Source organism: Cervus elaphus, chromosome 17, assembly GCF_910594005.1.
Source record: "Cervus elaphus chromosome 17, mCerEla1.1, whole genome shotgun sequence".
NCBI lineage: Eukaryota > Metazoa > Chordata > Mammalia > Artiodactyla > Cervidae > Cervus > Cervus elaphus.
In genome coordinates, this window is record NC_057831.1 from 63018994 (window position 1) to 63046014 (window position 27021).

General features: G+C 34.9%; 1 protein-coding gene across 1 annotated transcript in view; it reads right to left on the reverse strand.

The window, feature by feature from the left end:
- Positions 1-27021, reverse strand: part of GABRG1 (gamma-aminobutyric acid type A receptor subunit gamma1) — an 81489-nt gene that overhangs the window by 6326 nt on the left and 48142 nt on the right. Inside the window, exons 4-8 of the mRNA XM_043871474.1 lie at positions 17867-18087; positions 16946-17028; positions 14215-14352; positions 13940-14092; positions 9580-9791 (exon numbers count right to left, since the gene is read on the reverse strand). Of these exons, the coding sequence (XP_043727409.1) occupies positions 9580-9791; positions 13940-14092; positions 14215-14352; positions 16946-17028; positions 17867-18087 (807 nt within the window). The remainder of the gene's footprint in view (positions 1-9579; positions 9792-13939; positions 14093-14214; positions 14353-16945; positions 17029-17866; positions 18088-27021) is intronic.

Here is a 27021-nt window from a genome sequence, read left to right on the forward strand (position 1 = left end):
ACCATGAATCTAATTCTAAAATGAGGATAAACTATATTTTTCTATAATATTTACAGTAAAATATTTACAATACTATAAACGTCTGTTGGTTTGCTATAGCTATATTCTGTACTGTATTTTAGTCATAATGAGAACAAATAATAAAGATTGACAAGTTGGTATTAATTTTCTTATCACTTAATATTTAAATAGCATATGTTCCAATGTTAATTAGAGTGAAAGTGGTTAAAATACAAGATTGTTAGTATCTGATTTTGATAAAGCAGAACATTTTGAGAAGGTGTAAATGAATAAAAAATATTTGAGGTCTGGAGTTGTGGATAAGCACAAAGCATTGTGTCTGGGAGAAAGAATGTGCAGGGGTTAAAAACTTGGAAGCTTGTTAAAAGAGTTAAAAAGCTTGGAAACAACTGATATTCAAAATTTTGCTCATTCTAACCAAAATTTGTCTCATTCCAATCCTCCCCATGGCTGGGGAAGAATTACATTAATGAATGCTTAATAAATGGCAATAAAATGGCAAGTAAATTATGAATGAAAATTGCTGTCTTTAGTAACCCTTATTCTTCCAGACATCCACGTATTTCAGGGGTTATTCTAGATATGAATCTCACAATATAGTATAATCAGTGGTTTTATTTTGTAAACACTGAATACAATACCAAGATTATAACAATTGTTTTATCCTGATTTTAAATTCTAATGAAAATGTTTATAAAAATTTTTCATCCTAAATTCTGAAATAAATCTCAAGTCTATGAAAATTAAACACTGTATGAGAAAGATTTAGAAAATTAAGCACAAAAATGAGAATTTAAAAACATTTGGACCTATATTCAAACAGACTTTATTTCTAAAATAAACATAGAATCTGAACCACTAAATATTAAACATTCAGTAGATCAAAAAGCAAATAATCACATTTAGTGATGTTTTAAAAAGATAAATCCATCACACAAGTTATACTATCCATATTAGAAACAAATTGTGCAACCCAAAGATCAACAATGCCCTAAAAACAAATAAATTTGTGACTGAACTTGTGCACATGTATCATGAAAAACAGAGGCAATATATTATTATATCTTAATGATGATCTTCTGAGATTGTCACTTGGGGGTACTTGACTAGACTCCTACATTTTAGTGGAGCACTAACTTATGTACAAAAATGAGACAAATTGGTATTAATTTTCTTATCACTTGATACTTAAATAGCATATGTTTCAATATTAATCAGAGTGAAAGCGATTAAAATATGATTGTTCGTATGCAATTTCAAGGCTATAAGACATAAAATATATTCCCTTTATCACTCATAACTGCCATAAATGGAGGCAGTGTGTTTGTTGGAAGATATCAATTTTGCATGAGAAGGATGATCACACATTAAAGTGCACAAAAATGGAGGAAAACTGCAAATGCTTCACTTAAAACATGAACCAACCCCTGGTGGCCAAAACCATGGAGAACACCTATTGCAGTGACACTTTGGATTGATGGTTTTCTGGTTTCCTGCTATCTCCCTGAAAATGCCACTAATCATAAATGGAAACTATACTTCATTGAATGATGTACGTGACTTGAAGTGAATTTTGTATGTGCTGAGAAAAATAGCTAAAGAGTTGATACAGTATCAGTAAAATAAAATATTTGTGACATACAGAAATTTGTAATCTGGAACCATTGAAATGTTAATTGGAAAAATATAAACATTATAAACTTTATTTATCTGAAGTACAACTGCATAGCCTACCTTATACTTTCTCAAATAAAGATCCTGATGTCCCCCCAAAATAACAAACATTGAGAAAATAAAATAGATCTGTTTAAATAATATAAAGAAAACAACAGTTGAATACAATTTTCTTTTACTTCAAATGATGTAGTTTTGAGAATATACCATTTTTTGTCATTTCAAAAAAATCACTAAGAATATAGCTGAACTTAACATTTTGAGAAATCAATCCCATTCTATTAAAGATACATATGTATCTGGTTATACTAGATACTTTATTACTTATAGATTAATCATATAGTTAATATACAAAATATATTTTAAGCACCAAGGCCAACACTTAACTATTTAGATCATATACTACTACCATTAACAATATTAAGTATTAGTAATTAGCTGACATTGCAGACATTATTAGGTCATGTTATTGATATTATGAAATACTGACTAGTATCACTATTATTAACTTTTCATCAAAAAGTTATACATGAGAATAATTAGTTAATTATCAGTCAAAATTTCAAATATTACAAAACTATATTAGTGTTAAAATAGACATGAGGTAGATTTTCGTCACTCTGAGTTGTCAATCTTGGTACTTCAAGAATATAGAAGTTAATGGAAATAATTATCAGAGGAAAGTAAAAAACAGAAAGCTAAAAAAACAAACAAATAAACCTAATTCTGAGGGTTGGGACCAAGGCTGCCAAGCAGGGAATTGTATTTTCACTTGTACATTTATACATGGTTTGATTTGTCCATTTGTTTCAACCATACACAAGTAAGCTTCTTACTGTATTTCAGATTTCACCAATATCAAATAATCATTCCTGGAAGCTTTGCCAAATACCATTATAGGAAAGAAAGTTTATAATTCGTGAAACTGTACTGATACAACTTTTCCTTATTTTTGTGCTCTAAAAGGTAGAAGATTGCTTATTCACAGATATGATATGTATTAGCTGAAGAATGGGCTGTGGGTTGGATACTGTGTCCAAAACAAATACACACACACAAAAATACCTTTCACACTTTATTTTCACTTTTATATTCTAGTTCCATCCTCAGTAATCTATTACATCTTGAACTTTGGCAATAGTCTTTATCTCCTTGCTTCTTTTGTAATTCAAAAGCATTCCATGCTACTTGTAACTGTCTTTTGAAAATATAGAAACAAATATTCCATCTTCCTTGAAAACATTCATAGCTTATCAGTGCTGACAAGGCAAAATCTAAATTTCTTAACATTGTGCTGGAGACTTCAACATCTTGCAAGAAATTACTTTTCTATCTTCAACTTGGTTTAATTTCTTTCCTAAGATCCCTATTTTTAAACCAGCACTGTCCAGGAGAAGTCTCTACATGTGGCTACTAAGCACTTGAAATGTGACCACTGCTACTAAGATATAAATTTAAAAATTTTGGTTGATTTTAGTTAGTTTAAATCAACCTAGCTTGTGGTTATCGTATTAGACAGACAGCTTGAGTACTACACTAGTCTACTTTTTATTCTTATATGTAAACCTCAACCTGGATTACGTGGTTCCTTCTCTCAAATGTTCTTGCTAATTCGTTTTCCTGAAAACTGCAATTTATTCTTCAGAGAACGACTTCAACGATGTCATGCTTTCCTTGTAGCTTTCTCTATCAAATGCCCACTCGGGAGAACTAGCTTACGTACCCTTTGAGTGAATTACTGACAGAGAATGAGAGGAGCCCGCCCACCGCGCCTCGCTCACGATGCTCGGGCCCCTTCTCAACACCACGTGCGTGTTAGTGCCTCACAAACTGTGTGACCTAGGGCCTCAGGGGTCCTCCTGGGCATGAGACAGGCCACTCGGTGCCGACTCTGGGGGGGCTACTTCTGTTTCAGTGAGAACCTCTTCAAATATTCTTAACTTACATCTGTCTTAGAAAACATTTTGCTGCTGAAAAGGTATTGGAAGCCAGTCACCTAACTTCCACTTCTTTACAGTGTCTTTGATGACTTTTGATTTTTACATTGGACTGTTATTTGTACGTATTTCTTATCTTCTGTTTATACTTCTAATTCATTTTCCCACGACTAGATTGAAAGATCCCTGAAAGCAGAGAGCACATTCTGTCATTATTCTCTTCATAGAGAATAATTCATTGCCCATTGCTTCATTGCCCATTCTTAGTCACTAGTCATGTCCAACTCCATGGACTGTAGCCCACAAGGCTTCTCTGTCCATGGAATTCTCCAGGCAAGAATACTAAGGTGGGTAACCAACCATTCCCTTCTCCAGAGGATCTTCCTGACCTAGGGGTCTAACTCGGGTTTCCCACACAGCAGGGAGATTCTTATTCAGAGCCTCTAGGGAAACTCGTCTTGTTCATTGTTGGTGGAATAAACTTCAAACATTTAACATTTCCACCACTGAGAGATTACAAATAAGAAAGTTCCGTCCTCAAATGGGAATACCAGGCTCCTAAAATAGGTATAAAATAGTTTTCTGATATTTTTATCATCAAGGGGCTGAATATTTGAGTTTTAAAATGAATGACTCTTTATTTGGATTGCTTATCACTATTGCTTTTCTGAGATCTTTACTTATTTCATAGGAGATCTTGATTCTATAATTCAATATATTTAGCATACTAGATTTAACTGAAAATAGATATTGATACAAACACACCTGAATCATATTTTCAATGACTAGAAATAAAAACCTAGTAAAATAAATTCAGTTCAGATGCTCAGTCATGTGTGATTCTTTGTAACTCCAGGGACTGTAGCATGCCAGGCTTCCCTGTCCGTCACCAGCTCCTAGACCTTGCTCAAACTCATGTTCATAAAATCAGTGATGCCATCCAACCATCTCATCCTCTGTTGTCCCCTTCTCCTCCTGCCTCCAATCTTTTCCAGCATCACGTTCTTTTCCAATCAGTCAGTTCTTCGCATCAGGTGGCCAAATATTGGAGCTTCAACTTCAGCATCAGTCCTTCCAAAGAATATTCAGGACTGATTTCCTCTAGGATTAACAGGTTGGATCTCTTTTCAGTCCAAGGGACTCTCAAGAGTCTTCAACACAACAGTTACAAAGCATCAATTCTCTGGCGCTTAGCTTTCTTTATAGTCCAACTCTCACATCCATACATGACTACTGGAAAAATCATAGCATTGACTAGACAGACCTTTGTCAGCAAAGTAATGTATCTGCTTTTAATATGCTGTCTAGGTTCATCATAGCTTTTCTTCCAATGAGCAAGCGTCTTTTAATTTCATGGCTGCAGTCACCATCTGCAGTGATTATTGAGCCCCCAAAGGTAAAGTCTCTCACTGTTTGCATTGTTTCCCCATCTATTTGCCATGGAGTGATGAGACTGGATGCCATGATCTTAATTTTTTGAATGTTGATTTTAAGCCAGCTTTTTCACTCTCCTCTTTCACCAAAAGGCTCTTTAGTTTCTCTTTACTTTCTGACATAAGGATGGTATCATTGGCCTATCTGAGGTTATTGATATTTCTTCAGCAATCTTGATTCCAGCTTGTGTTTCATCCAGCCCAGCATTTTGCATGATGTATTCCACATATAAGTTAAATAAACAGGGTGACAATATACAACCTTGATGTACTCCTTTTCTGACTTGGAACCAGTCTGTGGTTCCATGTCCAGTTCTAACTGTTGTTTCTTGACCTGCATACAGATTTCTCAGGAGGCAGTTCAGGTGGTCTCATATTCCCATCTCTTTAAGAATTTTCCAGTTTGTTGTGATGCACACAGTCAAAGGCTTTGGCATAGTCAATAAAGCAGAAGTAGATGTTTCTCTGGAACTCTTGATTTTTCGAAGACCCAGTGGATGTTGGCAATTTGATCTCTGGTTCCTTTGCCTTTTCTCAATCCAGCTTGAACATCTGGAAGTTGGGTTCACGTACTGTTGAAGCCTGGCTTGAAAAATATTGAGCATTAGTTTGCTAGCAAGTGAGATGAGTGCAATCATGCAGTAGTTTGAACATTCTTTGGCATTGCCCTTCTTGGGATTGGAATGAAAACTGACCTTTACCAGTCTTGGGGCCACTGCTGAATTTTCCAAATTTGCTGGCGTATTGAGTGCAGCACTTTCACAGCATCGTCTTTTAGGATTTGAAACAGGTCAACTGGAATTCTGTCACCTCCACTAGCTTTGTTCATAGTGATTCTTCCTAAAGCCCATTTGACTTCACATTCCAGGATGTCTGGCTCTAGGTGAGTTATCACATAATTGTGGTTATCTGGGTCTTGAAGATCTTTTTTTGTATAATTCTTCTGTGTATTCTTGTCACCTCTTATTAATTTCTTCTTCTGCTAGGTACATGCCATTTCTCTCCTTTATTGAGCCCATCTTAGGATGAAATGCTCCCTTGGTATCTCTAAGTTTCTTAAAGAGATCTCTAGTCTTTCCCATTCTATTGTTTTCCTCTATTTCTTTGCATTGATCATTGAGAAAGGCTTTCTTATCTCTCCTTGCTATTTTCTGGAACTCTTCATTCAAATGGGTATATCTTTCCCTTTCTCCTTTGCCTTTAGCATCTCTTCTTTTCTCAACTATGGTAATAAAGGCCAAGTCAAAATGGCACTGACATTCACAATAAAAGATAAAGAAGAAAGAAATAAAGAAATACGGACATTAGAAAATGACAGAAGGAAGAAAGGAAGGATGAAAAGATAGAAGGAAGGGGCAATGAAGTAAGAGAAAAAGAGAGGAGGTCCATTATATAATATCACATGGAGAATAATGTAGAAAGCATTTTTATTAACTTATATTTTTCTTAGAGGGGTCACTGAAGCTAAAAATCTGTTGTGTTCAAGTATCATCTCTTTCTCCTGGAGGAGGGCATGGCAACCCACTCTAGTATTCTTGCCTAAAGAATCCGTGGACAGAGGAGCCTGAATGGCTACAGTCCATAGGGTTGCAAAGAGTCAGACACCACTGAAGCAACCTAGTGTGTATGCATGCATCCTCTCTGCCTAAGTAAAACAAACTGAACTTTCCAGGGATTCTCAGCTAAGCAGTCAAAGAGATCTCAAGAATGGCCTTGAGTATCATTTAAAAATAGACACGCGGACCTTTCAATGACTCCAGGCAAGATCTTTGGTCCTGGCCCATCGCCATAAGTAATCTGGTGAAGGAAAGGGAATGCTTGGCTTTAAACTAGGCACAATCTGGGGCCATAAAATAAAGTAGAGTCATGGCAGAGCAGAGACACAGAGAATAAGAGGGGAAGGTAAAGTCACAAACTATCGAAACAGCGGTAAAGGCAACGTGCTGCAAGATTTCTGGGTCTAGGCTTGCATTTGATTCTCCTGGCTGGAACAGAGGAAAACACGGATTCCGCAAAGCCCTGAAATAGAACATTTCGAGACAACAGCAAACAGAGCTATCTATTCTTCATAGAAGGGTGTTCTGATCCACCTGATTAGCGAGCCCATATGGCTGAACACTGAGCGAGGCAGGGAGTCGGCTCTGATTAGTGATCCAGTTTTTCACTCAAAGTGTCATCTAGTATTGAAAGAGCTGATGAAGCATGTAACTGAATAGAAAGAAGATACTATAGAATTTTATTTTAGATGGCTCTAAATATTTTTCTTCTCTAGGTAGTCAATTACGTGTTTAACTTTTTGATATTTATAATTTAGTGCTTTCAATCACTCATCTATTTTTTATTCCTTAATTTTTCAGCTTTAGTATTTTGCTTCTACGGATTGCTGATATATTGTAAATAGTCAACATATAGACAATTTTTTTCTTAAATAACTATTCTAGAACAATACCTAGAACCTGGTGTCCTTAATAAATATTAGATGAATGAACAATTACATGAACGTCATAATTTGAAAGCTTGCACTCCAGTGTTTCAGCTTCCTGAGTGAGGTATCGGTAATGTGGTCGAAAGCACATGACCTGGAGTCAAACTGATTATCTGTGGTCCTACAGTAGCCTTAGACAATATTAGTATCTATATCACATATTCTTAGAATGAAATTCTAGAATCCATGTGAGACTGTACACGGTTAGCCTATAATGTCTTAGACAATATTAGTATCTATATCACATATTCTTAGAATGAAATTCTAGAATCCATGTGAGACTGTACAAGGTTAGCCTATAATGTCAATTATTTTTATTTTAAATATTTTCATTCACAATGTTCAGAAATAAAATTGTCAAGGTAGTAATTGAGCACAGCTGTGGATGAGTAAATGATGAAATGGAAAATCCAGAGAGGATGCTTGGCTTGGATTAAAGGTAGAAAGTAGAAAACCCCTGTTTTTCTTTACTTAAAAAAATAGCAAATGAGTATTAAACTTGAAATCATTGCTTCCTGATGCTTTGTCCATTCAGAGACCATAGTAAGTCTTATTAATAAACTAAAACTACATCAATTTGAGAGAACCACAGGCTAATTCTACCACGTAAGTTCTGAAACATGTACCACCAACAATGTGTTTTCTTCCTAGGAATATTGTGGGAATCTGGAAGCAAATACATAAGGCTTTGGTCCTTGGAGTACAACATAAAAGGTAAAATATAATTTTAAAGTATGGCAAAATTATATAAACAAATTGATGAAAAATGAGGGACAGGAGAAAAAAACATTATATCCTAGAACTTACAAATTTAGCACATAACCTGAAAAATCCCATGCTTCATTATGCATCTGCTATGGTAGGTTTGGGCTTCCCAGGTGTTGCTAGTGGTAAAGAACCCACGTATCAATGTATGAGACACAAGAGACTCGGGTTCAATCCCTGGGTCAGGAAGATACCCTGGAGGAAGATCCCCACTCCAGTATTCTTGCCTGGAGAATCCTACAGACAGAGGAGCCTGGCTGGCTACAGTCCATAGGGCTGCAAAGAGGCAGACACCACTGAAGTGATTTAGCACGCATGCGCGCACAGTAAGTTTACAAGCTTGCCACTCATGGATAACTGTTTTATATAGTTTTCAAGCATATTGTTATTATGGAACAAATCTGCTTGGAGAACATTTAGTGAAATTAGCAATGAAGTGTCTTATTTTTCAGAATCTTTTAAGAACAGACAACATAAAGGAAGGGTTACAAGCTTGACCTCTGGCACCAAAAAAGACCTGGGTTTGAGTCTTGGATTCTTCACTTTCTAAGGCTGTCCTTGTGCAAAGTATTTATTAGGTGCCTGTGAGCATAAATGAAATCATGCATGTAAAATAGAGGAGTTCCTGGCACACTCAGTAAAAGTGTTACTTTAAGGTTGTTATAATGCCATTACAAAAAGAAACAATAGTTAGTCAGCCAATACTTAAGCATTTTAGAGTCAGTAGAATTAATTCTAATTTACCAACTTGATGTTTTATAAGCTAAGGTAGACATATGCTTAGGAAGGGGGAGTAAGAGAGTACAACTGTATCTGTACAAAAGCCAAACAGATATCTTTTCTATGATATAGAAAGCTGCATCTTTCAAACACGGTTGACTAACGACATTAAAGAGGGATACTAATCTCTAAAAATTAGGTTTGTGGGACAACCATATTAGAAATTAAAATCCTATCACAAAAATAGATTCAAAGAGAGAGCTTAAATGAGTTTTCTAGGGCAAAGAATTTACTACTTGTGGAAAACTTCACAGCATAGTAACCACTCGCTGCAGAGGTGATTCAAAAGTACTTTCTAGGGAAAAAATATAAGTGTACTTCTGCTAGTGGGAAATATTACATACTCAGTTTCATTTTAGTACTTTTTATCTTTTGTCAGGGTACCTCTAGCATCTATATCAGTCTAAGAAAATATAACATGAGAACTCAAAAGAGTATCTCCAACAATAAGTTGTTTATAGAGATAATTTTTTTTTTAACATACCGAGGTCTTGATTTTTGGCTTTTTTTCTCTAGCAGTCTTAACTTTTTTGTTGCTGGTAAAATAATGCAAGGTGCCATACTCCATCAAAGCTGCAAAAACAAAAATGAAACAGACAGAAACAAAGAGATCCATCGCAGTCACATAGGAAACCTTCGGTAAGGACTTCCTGGCAATTGTACTCAGAGTGGTCATAGTCAGCACTGTGGTGATGCCTGTGGAAGGAGGGAAGAAAAATAGATGATGAAAATGATCTTAGACCATTTTTAGTCTTCCACTTGATATGGCAATATTGTTTGCATAAATAAACAATGGAAGCAAAAGAATATGATTACTCATGATTTACAGGGGAAAAAGTCTGGTAACCATAGCTACATTGTGTTCAGTGCATTCTTTGCATGACTTTTAATCATGTAAATTCTCTGGACTGCAAGTAGGTAACCCCCCATACCTGTCCTTGCCTTCTTCCAGAATAATAGACTATCCAATTTTTAGCTGGCCTGTGCCTGCCTGGAAGTGCATTTATCTGCCAGCTTCCTTTAGCTATGTGTGGCCACAGGCTGAAATGTAGCCAAGAAGAATCAAGTCAAGGGTGTAAACAAGGACCAAAAGATGTCCTTAGACATTAGAGAGATAGGAAATGCCCTTCTTTTCCTCTTTCTCAATTGATTTCTGCTGGAATATGATGGCCAGACCATCAGAAGCCACGTTAGGCCTCTGTCTAATTTAATTTCCAGTGATCTAAGGTTTCCTGTCAGACACAGTTAAAATTAATCCAAACTGCCATAACTTTTTTATAACTTGTATTAAACCTATTTTTTAGTCTCAGTAAATACAGGCAAAATGATACCAAGCGACTATTTTAGAAAGACAAGAGTAAATCATATTTTGAAGAAGTCAACGTATAAAATGAGGATGTCCCCCTGGACCCAAGCCCTGTATATGGATCTTTGAGGCTGTCTATTTCTCTTTATCCATGGCCTTCTTGTGGTTCTTGCCACTGCTCATTTTAGCCCCCCTTACAGACGCACATGCTCTCTCTCCCTTTATCCAAACTGCCTTAATTCTCATTCTTCATCTCATGAAATAGAGCACCATTAGGGGAATTGTTTTCTCTCCAAGAAGTCCTAAATATAACGCCAGATGAATCTTAATTTGGCCAATTATTTACAGATTGGCAATATCTGGGCTGAAAATAATAGCACCCCTTTTGTATGATGAAGTTAATATCCAACTTTTCCCTTCATATCTACATTAAAACACACCTTTATAATAATTCCTTTCATATGCTCATCTTTTTATTTTTGTCATCACTTAGGATTGAAAAAAGTTAAGGATGATACAGTTATGACGGATTGGAAGTTATGGAGACAAGTTAAGTTCAAATTCTGACATTCCCACCTATTAACTCTGTGACCTTAGGGGGGATTTTCTTAACTCATCTGTGCCTCTCAACTAAAAAATTGACACAGAAATGTAATATATTTTGTTTAATATATTTATAAAAAATGTATTTATTTCATTTGGGTTTAAAGCAGATGTAAAATCTTTTTTCCCTTCTAATACTAGATTTTAAATCTATAATTTCACCCTCTAAGCAAGGCTTTAGCTGCATTTTACAAATATTTATATGCTAATTTCTTACTAAAATTCAGTTTGAAATGTTTTCTAATTTCCCTTTTGATTAATTTTTAACTCAGGGGTTATATAAAAGATCATTTTAAAAAATTCCAAATAAATGAGGCCATTATTAACCTATAAAATTTGTATTAATTTTTCATTTACTTTCATTTTGGTCAGAAAATATATTCTGGAAAATTTTAGTTTTTTGAATGTTGTTGATACCTTGATTAATATTTTGTATGCATTTGAACATGTTGTATATTCTGTAGTTAGGTACAATGTTTTATAAATATCAATCAGGTAAAATAGGTTGATAATTTCATTTAAATTTTATACATCTTAATTGATTTTTCCATGTAGTTATTCTGTAAATGTAAAAGATTTTCATTTTCATAGTATTAAAATGTCCAACTATTATTGTAGATTTTTATATTTCTCTCATTATTCCTGACAGTTTTTGCTTCAATTATTTTTAGCCCAAAATTATAATTAAAGGATTTTCATATAGTAAGCATGAAATAATCTCCGTGACTACCATTCTTCTCTCTTCCTTGCTTAGTGCACTATTTTTTGTAATTTATTAAATAATAACATTCCTGTGGTCAAAGGTAGATTTCCCAAGGTACCCCTTGCTTCCATTATTATGTCCCATTCCAAGTAGACTGATTGCATTACCAATGATGAAATTAAATTTCACTTGACTAAAATACTATTACATATCTATTTCATGAAGTAAGGAAAAATATAGCAGAACTTAGCTTTTAGACATTTATCTATTTTATTTAGTATTTGTTATCACAGACTTTAGCTTAAAAATAATATGGTGGATTTCCTATTAAAACATATCTGAGTTCATGAAATTAAGAAAACATTTAGAATACCAGATATCCAACAGAGACTTCCTTAGGTCTCTGCCACCTCCTCAGAGAGGACTAGTCTGACTCCACAAGGTAACATAGCAAATAAGTATCCACCCACATACCTTGCCATTCTCTAGTCATTTACTTTGATTTTTCTTCATAGCCATTATTGCTCACTGACATTTTATTATGCTTTATACATATGTACATCACCTGTACACCCCGCTAAAACATAAATATTTCCTGTTTTAACATGAACATCATCACTTTACAACATATGTTCACTGTTAACACTGCAGCACCTAGAACACTAAAGCAGTTGAAAAACGTTTGTTAAAATGCAGTGTTAAATAAATGAGCTGAGGACATTGTCATTCAGGGACGGATATATGCGTGTATGCATATATAATTTTTAAAAAATCTTTGCTCCTCCAACTACACAGGAATCCCCATTTTAAGAGATATTTTCTAAGTAGACCTGACTATGGCTTATGTTTATAGTTGATATGGTAACATTAAAAAAATATGAATTCATGTAAAAATACAATTCCACAATTGTCTATTCTCTTTGACATTATGGCATAGGCTTTTGGCTTTGTAGAAACCTTAAGGTATAAAAAAATCCATCCAGATTATCTTTGGGAAAATACAAAAATGCTGTTTAAAAACAACATACAGTATTTATTATACTCAGTTTTGTTGCTTAGTTGCTAAGTCATGTCCCAACCCTTTGAGATCCTATGGACTATAGCACAATAGGATCCTCTGTCCATGGGATTTTCCAGACAAGAATACTCAGAGTAGCATACAGAAAGAACCTAAAGTAATTTATTTACCTTGGAACATAAAATAATTTGAAATATTTATAGAAACAACATTCAGATATGAATGCATTGTCCCCAGCTGTATCTATACCTCTCTTTAGACTCTCTGGGAGTTGCAGTTCCAAGTACAGAACTAGATACTTCCTGCTTTATCTTGCTAGTTTTGTGTGATTTGAATTTTATAATCTTTTTTACTATTTACTAAATGGAGTTATTTATTAGCTGCAATAGAACTACAGGAAAACCTCTTTATTTTTGAAAATAGAAACTGTCCCAACTTTTTTTTAATGTTTTTAAGACACAATTATCAGTAGTGAGATTCATGTACTATACTGATGTGGGGAAGTAATCAATCAATCAATAATTTATTTTTCTATATCAATACAAGAGTTTAGGTTATCATTTTCTTTTAAACAAATGTATAATAAGTAGACACATTTTCTTAGGCCTAATTACTGATTACACTGATTATTCCAACAGATTGCCAAAGAAAGAAAGGAGAAGTTTCTTTTATCAAGTATGAATTACAAATTACCCTTTTAATCAATGTTATTATACAGGCAACTCTCAAAAGTTCACAAAATAATAACACATTTTATAGATAACAGAAGCCCAGAAACTTCTTGTCCCTGTCCTTTGGAGCAGTTGACTATTCATTAGTACCATTGTAAGAGCAGGGAATTTCAAAGCCTTTTAAATACACGCTAGTCAATAAATACTGCCTATTAGTGATTCAGCTAAAAATAGTCTTGATGAAAAGTATTGATAATACTGACCACATTTAAGATGCACGGATTAGGTATGATTTTCATGCATTCATTCTTATTTAGCTTTTATGCTTCCCTTGACCTCTATTAAAAACATTTCTGAGATTTCCATCTCTTTACAATTCTATTTCCTACTTGTTTACATATATTCGCTTCAACATCACACTGCACTAGAGCATCTGTCCATTTCTGTCTGACTGTAGTTAGAGGAATATTTTTAGTACATTAAACTATAAACGTTTAGCACATTAGAAGTCGTACGACACTCTAGCGTAACATTACATCATACCCAACGAGGTTCTTGCAGGTACTGCGTCTTTATTGATCCAAAAAGACACCCAAGAAAGTACAACAGTCAGAATGCACGGGATGTACGTCTGAATGGTGAAGTAGCCCATCCGTCTGCTCAGGTCAAAGAAAATCGTCATGATAATATAGTCCCCTGGAAGAAAAAAAAATATTTTGGCTATAAAATACAAATAAGTATAGGATTTCAAGCCATAGATTTAAATACAAATGCCACTTGATGCTAGCACTAGTCATTGATTTGTGTTCCTTTCTTACCAGAGATTGTGTGAGAGATTTCAGTTGTGTTCCGTAATCCTACAAATGCAAACTGATATAACCTCCAGTATTTAGGATCAGCCACTTCTACAGAAGGCTTTTTCCACTTATACTCAATTTCATTTTTAGGGTATCCATCTAGGTAAAAATTAAAATTAAAAATATATACATTAGCAGATCCAAATCTGTTATTGTTGCAACACCAACATTATCAAAAGACAAATGTTTGGAAATTCTTTCTCATTTTTATGGGTTAATATAGAAAAATACTGCATAAAATTGGTGACTATAGTATAAAGAATAATCCTAATGATTAAATAATGATAGTTCATGCTAATTACATTTAAAACAAGAAATAAAATCTTGCTAGCATCTAAAAAAAACCATGCATCCACTCCAATGTAGTGTTCCCCCTCTCATCCAGAGGTAACTATTGACCTGATTTATGTGATAATCCTCCCCTTATGATTTTGGTTATATATATTTTTGATAGGCAATTCTGAAAAATATAGTTTACGTTCTTTTTGAACTCTACTTGATTTTTGCCATGCTGGATGCATTATTTTACATCTTATTTCTTTTAATATAGTATTTATAATAATCATTCATGCTATTTTATGTAGCAGTAGTAAATCTGTTCTGTTGTAAAGATGTGCCAAAATTTATTCATCCATTTTACTGTGTCCACACTTGTAATCTCTCCTGTTGGCTATTACTAACACTGCAGTTTACAATATTATTGTACATGTCTCACAAAACACATATATGCAAAAGTCTCTCTGGTATAAATACTTAGACATGAAATAGCTGGGTTGTGGATTACATATACTTCCCACTTTATGAGATAGTGTCAATCTCTTTTCCATAGAGAATATATTAATCTCATCTTTCACCAGCCAGAGTTTGAAAATGCATGTTGATCCATGTTCTCATTAAAGTTTATGTGGACAGGCTTCTTTATTCTCACTGTAGAGTGTATTTTTTTTTTCCTGAATACGAATAAAATCTAAAACAAATTTCATGTGGTTATTAGATTTTTGAGTTTCTTTTTTGGATCATTGCTTATTCAATTGCCCATTATTTTACTGTCCCCCCCCCCCCCCATCTTTTCTTGGTCTGAATTCTTATATATATTCTGGATACTAGACCTTTGTTAGTTATTTGTGTTGAAAACATCTACCTTCTCTGTGACTGTCTAGAATGTAAGTGCATTCTTTTAAAAAACACATGCTTTTATTTTTGCTACACATCCTAGAAATACACAAAGGTATTTTGGACCAAGTTAAGGAAATTTGGGAAAATCCATGTTCGGTGGGCTTGTGATTAAATCCTCTCAAGGAGTTAATTCACTCAGGTATGCTGATTTAGACCTTAGTCAAATAAGACAGTGAGCTAGTTACTTAACCACTCTAAATTTCATGATTTTGAGTCTTAAAATGGGAACTATAGTGACATCTTCTAACTATATTTATTGTGAAATATTAGATGGAGAAGGCTTAATTCTCTACTGGACTCATATAAAGTGTGTGAAAAAAAGATGGTTATAATTATTATGTTGATGTTAGTGACACCCAATTGCACTAACAGGGATAGAATATTCCCAGTAAAGACAATCAAAGCTAAAGAGATGCCACACCAAGGATTTAGGCATGATATCTAGAGGAGAATACGGTATATCTTCAAATATTTGTGCACCAGCTACTCCTTGAATGTTCCTATTAATCAAGTCTTTGTTGTTAATTGACTGTTTTATTCATTGAGAGGTCAATGCTAGAAAATCAAAGTAATGAGACATGAGATATGAATTAAAAAGGACATTTTAGTGAGATGAAAATTTTAAAAGTCAAGAAAATCCTTAACAAAGGGCAACAAGAGATACATGGGAATGTTTAAAGTGAAGAAGCAGGATAAAGACTTATGAATACTTATAATCTACTATAAATAAATTCTAGAAAATATCTTAAAAAATCAATTTTAAAATAGGAAAATAGAATTATATCATTCATATACATAGACAATATCATTTTTAAAGGCATTTTATGTGTTTTAAAGACTTGCTCAATTATATATTATGTAGAAAAATATTTTTATAAAAATGCATGTGAGAATAAATGTTAATAAATATAAAATAAAACTGATATTGGTATAGAAAGATTATAGCTATTTCCTTGCAACAAATATTCAGTTTGTATACCTAAATTATTTCTCTCTAGTAATTTCTCTTTGTTTCATTCATTCTTTTGAATGAAGTAAACTTATTTCTTTCTTGACTTTTCCAACTCATTAATGTCTTCTTAAATATTTGCTATTTATGTGGTAAAATTCTTCACCAGACCAATTAAATATATTTTAAAATACAATGTAATAAACTTAAATCTGACCTCCTGGAAGATGAATAAAATTTCAATCAATTTTTTATTCATGGCAGTGTAAAAATATTTGAATACAAATCTATCTTCAGTAGTCCTTTAGTTAATCAAAATAGGAAAAGGATACAGATAGAATGAATATTTGTAAATAATAAAATATTATATATTCAGTATGCATTTATTATCACTTTTTAAAGTAAGAAATAAATGTTATTTATAAATTTATCTAAGATAGTTAAACATAATTTAAACTTCTGATAATTGTATAAATCATGGTTTATCTCACATCATTTTACATTTTTAAATAAAAAGGATCATAGGCTATAAACTTCTATGAAAATATCAAACATTTTATTACTTACAACTTGAAAATTCCAATGGACATGAATGTTCATCCATAGGAAAGTTATGAAGCTGAAGGTAACATTCTGCATTAATTGTCAGTCTATTGAGATGGAAAAATAAATATTAAATAATAAGAAATAATTTCAGGCATTAAAAATATTTTCTTTAATTTTAAAACATAATTTTGTCCTACAATAATGGACTGTGATACAATATAAAATAATAATAATTCTGAAGTCTCAAAATCTTAAGTAGTAATATTTTAACACTCATAAATGATTAATAAAATTCTGACATTTTTCTCTCCAGCCACCTAACTTGCCTCAATTAGCCCAAGTGTGGTTCTGTGTTTGTGATTAAAATTTTATACTTCAGAATCTCAACAAACACACAGGTACATACACAGGCAGATTAACAGAGTGTATCCGGTTAAGTATGGTAATTTTTTTTCTTTGGATCATAAACACCTTTCCATTAAGCGGATGATTTATAATGAGCCAATATGTTCAAGACAATGAATTAAATAAACCTGACTCTCAACCCTCATTGAATCCTCTGTCAGGGATGTTTTACTACACCACTGAAAGAGTATTGAGTATTTTAAAGTGTTATAGTAGGGTGGACTCCTAAAGAAAATCTCTGCCAATCGTTTGCCTTACAGGTTTAAAAATATAGTGTTTATGCCACAGCCTTTTCTGCTTCAAAACAGGGAAATCAAGAAGTTTTTCCTCTTTGCTTTCAGTCCTATTCACATACGGGTAACACCAAGCTTAAACAAGTGTTTCCACAAAATTTCACCTTTTTAAATTTTAGTGTATAAAAGAAGCTTCATACTTATTTTCAACTTTGAAAAAGGGAAATTTATGAATTTCAAATATTAATACAGAAACTAAATTAGAGCAACTACAAGTTCTTTTTTTTGTTTTAAACAGTAATACCTTAGAGTATATAGAACCCGTCCATCATTCCATATTCGAAGAAGACGATTAGGAGTTGTTATCCAATGAGCATCAGATTTCCTTGAGTTTCTGAAGAAGGTGTCAGGAATCCAAATTTTCCCAACCATATTACTGTTAAGCATGAGCACTTTCATGGTACTGTTGAATTTTAGACGGCTATCAAACCAGGTTTGGGCAAAAATTATATCTATTGTGTATTCCTAAGAGATAAAAAGGGAGTAATGACTCATGATAGTAAAGGTTCTATTTTAGACATTCTCTTCAAAAGTTTGGATTTTTATATTTTAAAATTTCTATAAGTAAATAGCACTTGAACTCAGTCATTTCATAGAAAAGAATATGCCATTATCTTAACCTTTCTTTTTCATTGTTTACATGCGTCTTAAAATAAAATCCAAGATTTCTAGCAATAACTGCTGTCCAGTGTCGCTTCACATATTTTTTGTAAATTGTATTCAACATTTTATAATATGGTTATTAATATAAAGGTCAATCACTTTCATGTTAACAACTATATTAAATTTTGTGATATTTATGAGTGATTAAGTCACACAAAAAGGCACAAACTAAAATATCAAAATTCAAGCACTCACCAAATTATCTAACAGCCATCAGATTATCCTTTGTCCAGAAAACTAATTTCATTCATTTAGATTCAAATGTTTTAAAGCAACCACACTCTCTCTTTCTCTCTCTCTCTCTCTCTCTCTGTTTCACACACACACACACACACACACAGAAACCCCATTAAGCATTTATAATATGCTAAGTATTGTGTTGAGTTTTGCAAGTATGAAAAATTGAGAGAGAGAGAGAAATAGAGTTTTGCATGTATCAGGGCTTCCCTGATCGCCCAGTTGGTAAAGAATCCACCTGCAATACAGGAGACCCTGGTTCAATTCCTGGGTCAGGAAGATCTGCTGGAGAAGGGATAGGCTACCCACTCCAGTATATTCTTGGGCTTCCCTTGTGGCTCAGCTGGTAAAGAATCCACCAGCAATGGGGGGGACATGGGTTCTGATCCCTGGGTTGGGAAGATCCTCTGGAGAAGGGAAAGGCTACCCACTCCAGTATTTTGGCCTGGAGACTATATAGTCCATGGGGTTGCAAACAGTCAGACATGACTGAGCGACTTTCACTTGCAAGCATCATGTCATTAAATCTTTACTACAGCCCTATGAAATAAGCACTACTATAATATTTATTTTAAGGAATGCATATGAATAGAGATATAAAATAATTCTCCCTACATCATAGAGTAGATGGTATGAAAACTGAGGCATTGTAAAGTAAAGTCATTCAGTCGTGTCCAACTCTTTCCAATTCCATTGAACGAGGTTCCTCCATCCATGGAATTTTCCAGGCAAGAGTACTGGAGTGGGTTGCCATTTCCTTCTCCAGGGGATCTTCCTGACCCAGGGATTGAACCTGGGTCTCCAGCATTGCAAGCAGACTCTTTAACCTCTGAGCCACCAGGGAGTAAGTTGAATCCCAAATCCACACACATAGCAACCACATACAATGGTGATCATAGTGAGGCCTGATGGGCGCCATAAGTGGAGAAAAGCCTCTGTTCATAATCGGAAAGACTATAAATAGGAAATTGCGTGGTTATGAGAGAATTCTTAGAAGTAGGTGCTTAGGTATAACCTACCTTTGTATCCTGACAGTCATGCCTGCCATATTATAAAAGTAAAAAATAATTTGATAGAAGTAGTTAATAAGAATGCATAACCAATGCTATTGAGAAAAGAAAGTGAGTAAGTGTACGTATGTGTGAAACTCTGACATTAGAAGGTTAGGAAAAGAGCAAACCGAAAAGCATGAAGTTTTATATGAGTCATTTGAGGTGGGAGAGATTGTTTGCTCACTCTTGATGTAATGCTAGCTCTTGTCCAAACTTACCCAGAAAGAAATATTTAATATAATAAATATGAGTATACTTGAGAGTTTGACTAATGAAAGAAAACTCTTTAAATGGTAAGAGAACTGAACAGCAGAAACTGCTTAAGATAAAGTGAGAGGCTAACATACCCCACCAGGATTATGGATTAGCAAAGATACAACATTGGTTGGTAGCGGAAACCGTAAGCTACTGAGTAGGTATATCGGCTGCAGTATTCCTATGAACAGGGCATTAAAATGACACTTGAAAACTAGCTTGTACAGGGCTGGGAAACAGCCTGGCAAACAGTTGTGAATCCTGCTTTTCAGCTGGCAGTTCCTTCTTTAGCAGAGCTGTTTATAACTGTGCTAATCACTGCTGGATGAATTATGACGTCCAAAGCGTCAAATTCCCTCAAGCAGAGATTTTTGGGAAAATGGGAAGATTTTTTTCTGCTCACAATTCCCTCAATCTAGGCTCAAGAAGAGAAAGATACAGAGCATGTGTCTTGATAATCCATCCTCCCTAAACTTTTTGCAGAGGTTAATACTTCCAAGCTCTTTTAAATTTCTAACCCTTAATAAATGCTTCATTGAGAGAAGAAGTTATTCAAGCCTGTGTCATTTTATACATAATTGAAAAATCCCATTTTATTTGCTCATTTGTATTAGTGTAGTTTCAAGAAAATGATCAAACCGTGTTCTTGTACTTCATGTTCCTATTTACAGGTTATAATTATCTACATAATAAATAAGCAAAAGAAACATGAAAAGGAACTTCCAGTCACTCAGAACAACAAGTAGAATAGCTTCTAGGATAAACATTTCAAGATGAGGAGCAGTGCATGTAGCATTTGAGATCGCTTGTACATTGTGAAACTTTGCCTCCTTGCAGTTAGCCCAGAAAATAGCATTAGTGGGTAAAGGTGAAGAACTGAGCCATCTTGACTTCTAACTCAATCAATCAAACCATAATTGATGAAAGTGAGTGTCATGCCCTTTTCCTGGTTCATGTCAGCTTGCAATTACCTGCTGTATCTAAAACTGAAATGCACAGGTTAACTCAGTATCTTTTTTCAGTAATGAAATTAACATCACACAAAATGCAGGCCTAAATAATTAACTTAGGTGCATAATTACATCATGAAATTGGGTTGATTCTCATGTGATCTTATGAACCTGGTATTGATCTCCCCCTAAGCTATCGATTCACATGGCCAAAACAGTGAGACAGATCAGTGGTTAGCAGTGAATCAGATACTAAGGCTATAGAGAAAAGGTATAAGTGTAGCTAATCACCATCACAAACAGCTTTAGTGATGCAAATTCATAGGATTCTTCCCCACCTTACTCAATTATTATAAAGGCATCAACTTCTTGATACCATCACAAGATAAGAAAAAGACTTGGAAAAAAAGAAAAAGACTTGGCATTCCTTTTTTCAAATGGAAAAGAAAAAAAAGGTTTTGTCAGATACTTAAATCATTGAAGTCAGTCATCAATACATTGAGGGATATTATGACATAAATCCTGCATTCAGTTACCAACTGGGTGCTATTTTTATGTCTGAAAATTTAGATTGCCAAAAATACATAATGCCATGTACATTCATCAAGTAACTTTTTAACAAATATTTTTCAGTGTTCAAGTTACTTCTGCATTGTTCTCAGTTTACAAAGATGAACGTGAAGCTTTGCTGTTATGTATATTTACATAATAAAATTGGAAGTTAATACTGCTTAGGAGAGACAGAATTAAAGAGAAACAAAAACAATAGAGATTATTTTCAGCTAGGAGAAATTAATAAAGACTTTGTGACGGAAATTGTATTTAACCTGAATTGACTTTTAAACAGTTGCAAACTAACATTAGAGATTTTTATCTCTAAAACAAAAGTTAATTATGCTGTCCAAGTTCAAATACTAACACAAGCATAGAATCAGAATTTCCGACATATCTGTATGCTTCTAGGATTGCACTCTTCACAGTATTACTGGAAGTGCCGGCTTCCAGTGTTTACTTTGGTAGGTTAGATCAAATCTCTACATATCACAAAATGGAGTTCTCCATGCAGATAAAACCGAAGGCTATTTATTGCAGGACTCACATAGCTTCTCCTAGAGAGATTTGTCATGATTCGCATTATAGCAAAATGTTAAAAAGTGGAGACACTTAACAAGATTTATCTACTTCAAATTTTAATTAAACTGATGTGAGTTAAAATCCATTGCCAATCTGAAACCTAAGGCTTTCATACATTATTAAAAAGCCCTTGGACTGAAATATATTCTTAAGGAATAAGACATTGTCTTTAACTGTACACATAATTTTAAATACTTTTAAGATAAACTACAACAAATACATCAAATGTGTGTTATTGTGAGAAGTTATGATGTAATCTAAAGAATACTGGTTGAATGGAGACAGGAAGTCATGTCAGACTCCCAGTTCTGTGAGTTTCCAGAGGAGGAAGCAGATCAAGGTCTTTACTCTTTCTCAATGGAAAAATGAGGGCACTACATGAAATTATCATTCTTATCTTTCCTAGCTCTAAGGTTCCATGATCATATTCTAAACATAAATAAGAATAAAGGCCCTATGGACATGGTAGCATCCAGTGACCTGTCCTCATAAAAACACTTCTGATCTAAAGGTATTGAGAGAGTCAATTCCTAAGCAGGTTGGTAAGAAGTCCGGGGTCCCAGAGGAGGAGACACTTTTCTTTCTTTTTTCTCTACATTCCTTAGTGTTAGTCACATAAATTTTTTTTTTTTTCTCTCTAAATCCAAAACTGATGATTACACAACAAACAACTCAGTTTAAACTCTGCACTGGGGATTATATAACAACAATGCATCCTGCTTGAGGGCGGATTCTCCATCCTGAAAACCTTCTGACTAATTCTGATATCTTAGAATGTATATTATGGGAGTGGGTCTGGTCAGTTCAGTTCAGTCACTAATTCCTGTCTGACTCTTTGAAACCCCATGGACTGCAGCACCCCAGGCCTCCCTGTCCATCACCAACTCCCGGAGTTCACCCAAACTCATGTCCATTGAGTCAGTGATGCCATCCAACCATCTCATCCTTTGTCATCCCCTTCTCCTCCTGCCTTCAATCTTTCCCAGAATCAGGGTCTTTCCAAATGAGTCAGCTCTTTGCATCAGGTGGCCAAAGTATTGGAGTTTCAGCTTCAACGTCAATCCTTCCAATGGATATTCAGGACTGATTTCCTTTAAGATGGACTGGTTGGATCTCCTTGCTGTCCAAGGGACTCTCAAGAGCCTTCTCCAACACCACAGTCCAAAAGCACCAATTCTTCAGCGCTCAGCTTTCTTTATAGTCCAACTCTCACATCCATACATGACCACTGGAAAAACCATAGCCTTGACCAGACAAATCTTTGTTGGCAAAGTAATGTCTCTGCTTTTTAATATGCTGTCTAAGTTGGTCATAACTTTCCTTCCAAGGAGTAAGTGTCTTTTAATTTCATGGCTGCAGTCACCATCTGCAGTGATTTTGGAGCCCAAAAAATAAACTCTGCCACTGTTCCACTGTTTCTCCATCTATTTGCCATGAAGTGATGGGACCGGATGCCATGACATTTATTTTCTGAATGTTGAGCTTTAAGCCAACTTTTTCACTCTCCTCTTTCACTTTCATCAAGAGGCTCTTTAGTTCTTCAATTCCTGCCCTAAGGGTGGTGCCATCTGCATATCTGAAGTTATTATCTCTCCCAGCAATCTTGATTCCAGCTTGTGCTTCATCCAGCCCAGCATTTCTCATGATGTACTCTGCATAGAAGTTAAATAAGCAGGGTGACAATATACAGCCTTGACATAATCCTTTCCCAATACGGAATCAGTCTGTGGTTCCCTGTCCAGTTCTAACTGTTGCTTCCTGACCTGCATATGAATTTCTCAGGAGGAAAGTCAAGTGATGTGGTATTCCCATCTCTTTCAAAATTTTCCAGTTTATTGTGATCCACACAGTCAAAGGCTTTGGCATAGTCCATAAAGCAGAAATAGATGTTTTTCTCTGGAACTCTCTTGCTTTTTAGATGATCCAGAGGATGTTGGCAACTGGATCTCTGGTTCCTCTGCCTTTTCTAAATCTAGCTTGAACATCCGGAAGTTCACGGTTCACATATTGCTGAAGTCTGACTTGGATAATTTTGCGCATTACTTCACTAGCATGTAAAATGAGTGCAATTGTGCAGTAGTTTGAGCATTCTTTGGCATTGCCTTTCTGTGGGATTGGAATGAAAACTGACCTTTTCCAGTCCTGTGGCCATTTCTGAGTTTTCCAAGTTTGCTGGCATATTGATTGCAGCACTTTCACAGCATCATCTTTTAGGTTTTGAAATAGCTCAACTGGAATTCCATCACCTCCACTAGCTTTGTTCCTAGTGATGCTTTCTAAGGCCACTTGACTTCCCATTCCAGAATGTCTGACTGTAGGTGAGTGATCACACCATCATGATTATCTGGGTTGTGGAGATCTTTTTTGTACTGTTCTTCTGTGTATTCTTGCCACCTCTTCTTAATATCTTCTGCTTCTGTTAGGTCCATACCATTATGGCAGAGACATTACAGCAGAGACATTACTTTGCTGAATACTTTGCTGAATAAGGTCCATATAGTCAAATTTATGGTTTTTCCAGTAGTCATCTGTGGTTGTGAGAGTTGGATCACAAAGAAAGCTGAGCATCAAAGAACTGATGCTTTTGAACTGTGGTGTTGGAGAAGACTCTTGAGAGTCCCTTGGACTGCAAGGAGATCCAACCAGTCCATCCTAAAGGTAATCAGTCCTGAATATTCATTGGAAGGATTGATGCTGAAGCTGAGGCTCCAATACGTTTGCCACCTGATGTGAAGTACTGACTCACTGGAAAAGACTCTGATGCTGGGAAAGATTGAAGGCAGGAGGAGAAGAGGCAACAGAGGGTGAGATGGTTGGATGGCATCACCGACTCGATGGGCATGAGTTTTAGCAAGCTCCAGGAGGTGGTGATGGATAGGGAAGCCTGGTGTGCTGCAGTCCAAAGGGTTGCAAAGAGTCAGACATTACTGAGTGACTGAACCGAACTGAACTGAATCCTCTAAAATGGTGATATATTATCGTTTGAAGTGATCTTTAGTCCATGATACAGCATCACCTTATATGCTAAACTGCTTTTTCCTATTCATTGTTTTTCTGTTTTTTAAAAAATATTATTAGCAACATACTACCATTTGTCACTCTCCTCATGTAAATAAATTTTATATTAAGAACTGAAACAATCAAATTGTTGCCTAATAACTTTGAATTCATCATTGAAAAATTTTGGTAGATACCATATAACTCAATTTAAATAAAGAGGTGAAAACTGTAGACTTATAAGGTATAGCTATATTAACTATAACATTTGAAAAATGAAATAGGGCCTTAAATTAGCTCCGTAGGAAGCAAATCTAAAAACCAGATTTTAATCACAGTTTGATGGAACTGTCCCACTAATCCTAACCTGAGGCCAGATCTGCCAAGCAGTACTAGTCCATTATAGAACATTCTATATCTACTAGTCCATAAAGGACTCAAAATTATAACTAACCTGGGAGGCATTTCACTAAAAAAGAATTCAACATTAGACACCTCCAAACACTGACCATGGTATTAGATAATGAATTATTAAATATATTTTAATATATGAGGCAATATTTAATGATATTTTAAACAGGAACTAAGTGTAATAATAGCCATGATATAATACTTGGAAAGATACCATGTTATAGTAAAAATATGCATAATAGTATAGCATTTGGGGAAACCATGTATACAAAGTTATTAAAATGTTAAAATAGTAGCTGGTAGTGGTGACCACTATATAATGATAATCCATGATATTATCTGAAAATATTTTAGAAAATATAGCATAGGGTCACCATTTGCAAGTTAAAATATGTATGGATTCATAACAGAATTCTTCCTGACCCTTCCTTCTCTGTATTGATCTAATTTAATATTTTAAGCCATCCTCCCCACTAGGTTTTATACTTCTCCAAAGAAGGACATATATTTTCTAACAGTAATCAATGTATCAACTGTCACAATAGAAGTATTACATAGATAAAAGACAAATAAGATTACAGAATACAAATTTAAAAGTATTTTTAACATTAAGAAACAGTATAAATTATTTTAATAATTTTTGGAGGTTTAGAGATCAATGTAATTTCTTTATTATAAGAACTCTAACTTCCTATTCTTGGAGCAAACAAGCATTCTGGATCAAAGCAACACAGATGAAAATAACAGTCATTTGTTTATAATTTCTAATTTTATTTCTGTTAGTGTTGAGTCAAAAGGTACCTAAAATAGAGCCAGTGAGAAGAAATCGACTTTAAAGGATATACTGAAAAATATAAATCTTAATGTAATATGCAAAAAAAGAAATAAAAACTAGGGTAGCAAGCTTTAAAACATTGTACGAATGAAACAAACTTAATGTGTTGCTGTTTTATAATTCCTAAAAGTAATACGGCTGGCAAGGAGTGACTACTTCCTGTTAATACAGTAAAAGGAAAACACAGGGTTAGTTTCATATACAGAAGCCACGTTTAAATCTTCATTTCCTTAAATCTGGAAGCATCAGTAACGAAAAAAAAGAGAAGAAAAGAAGGAGAGGAGTGGGGAGGAAAAGAGAGGAGAGAGAAAGCAACCCTGAGAGGGAGCGGCGGAAAGAGACGGAGGCAGAGAAACGGGAGCTGAGGGACCCTGGGTGGAGGGGGAAACGGCGACCCGCTCGTTTTCCCGCCTGGGGAATCCTGTGGACGGAGGGGCCCGGCGGGCGGCGGTCCATGGGGTCGCAGGGACACAGGCCGCAGCCGAGCGACTCGGCATGCACGCGTGCGGGGGAGAAGCGCGCGGCGGCCCGCCCCGTGTTCCTCCTGCAGAATCCCGGGCCGGGGGAGCCTGCTGGGCTGCCGCCCTCCCCGGTCCCGCAGCGTCGGACACGGCTGGCGCGAACACGGGGACCAATTGTGTGAACCACGCTAAAGAGAAGTGCTCCTTGAAAGAAATTCAGGGTTCATGAAGGAAAAAATTCTCCCCGAGCACCAGCTTTCTCAGTATATTTGGAATGGTTAAACAAAAGTTGTATGCCTAGGGATTTAATTATAAAAATTGAGTTTGATAAAATATGATAAAATTAAAAAAAAAAAATCCTAACAGTCAGTTCTCACCATTCTCAAATGAATTATTTAACTATA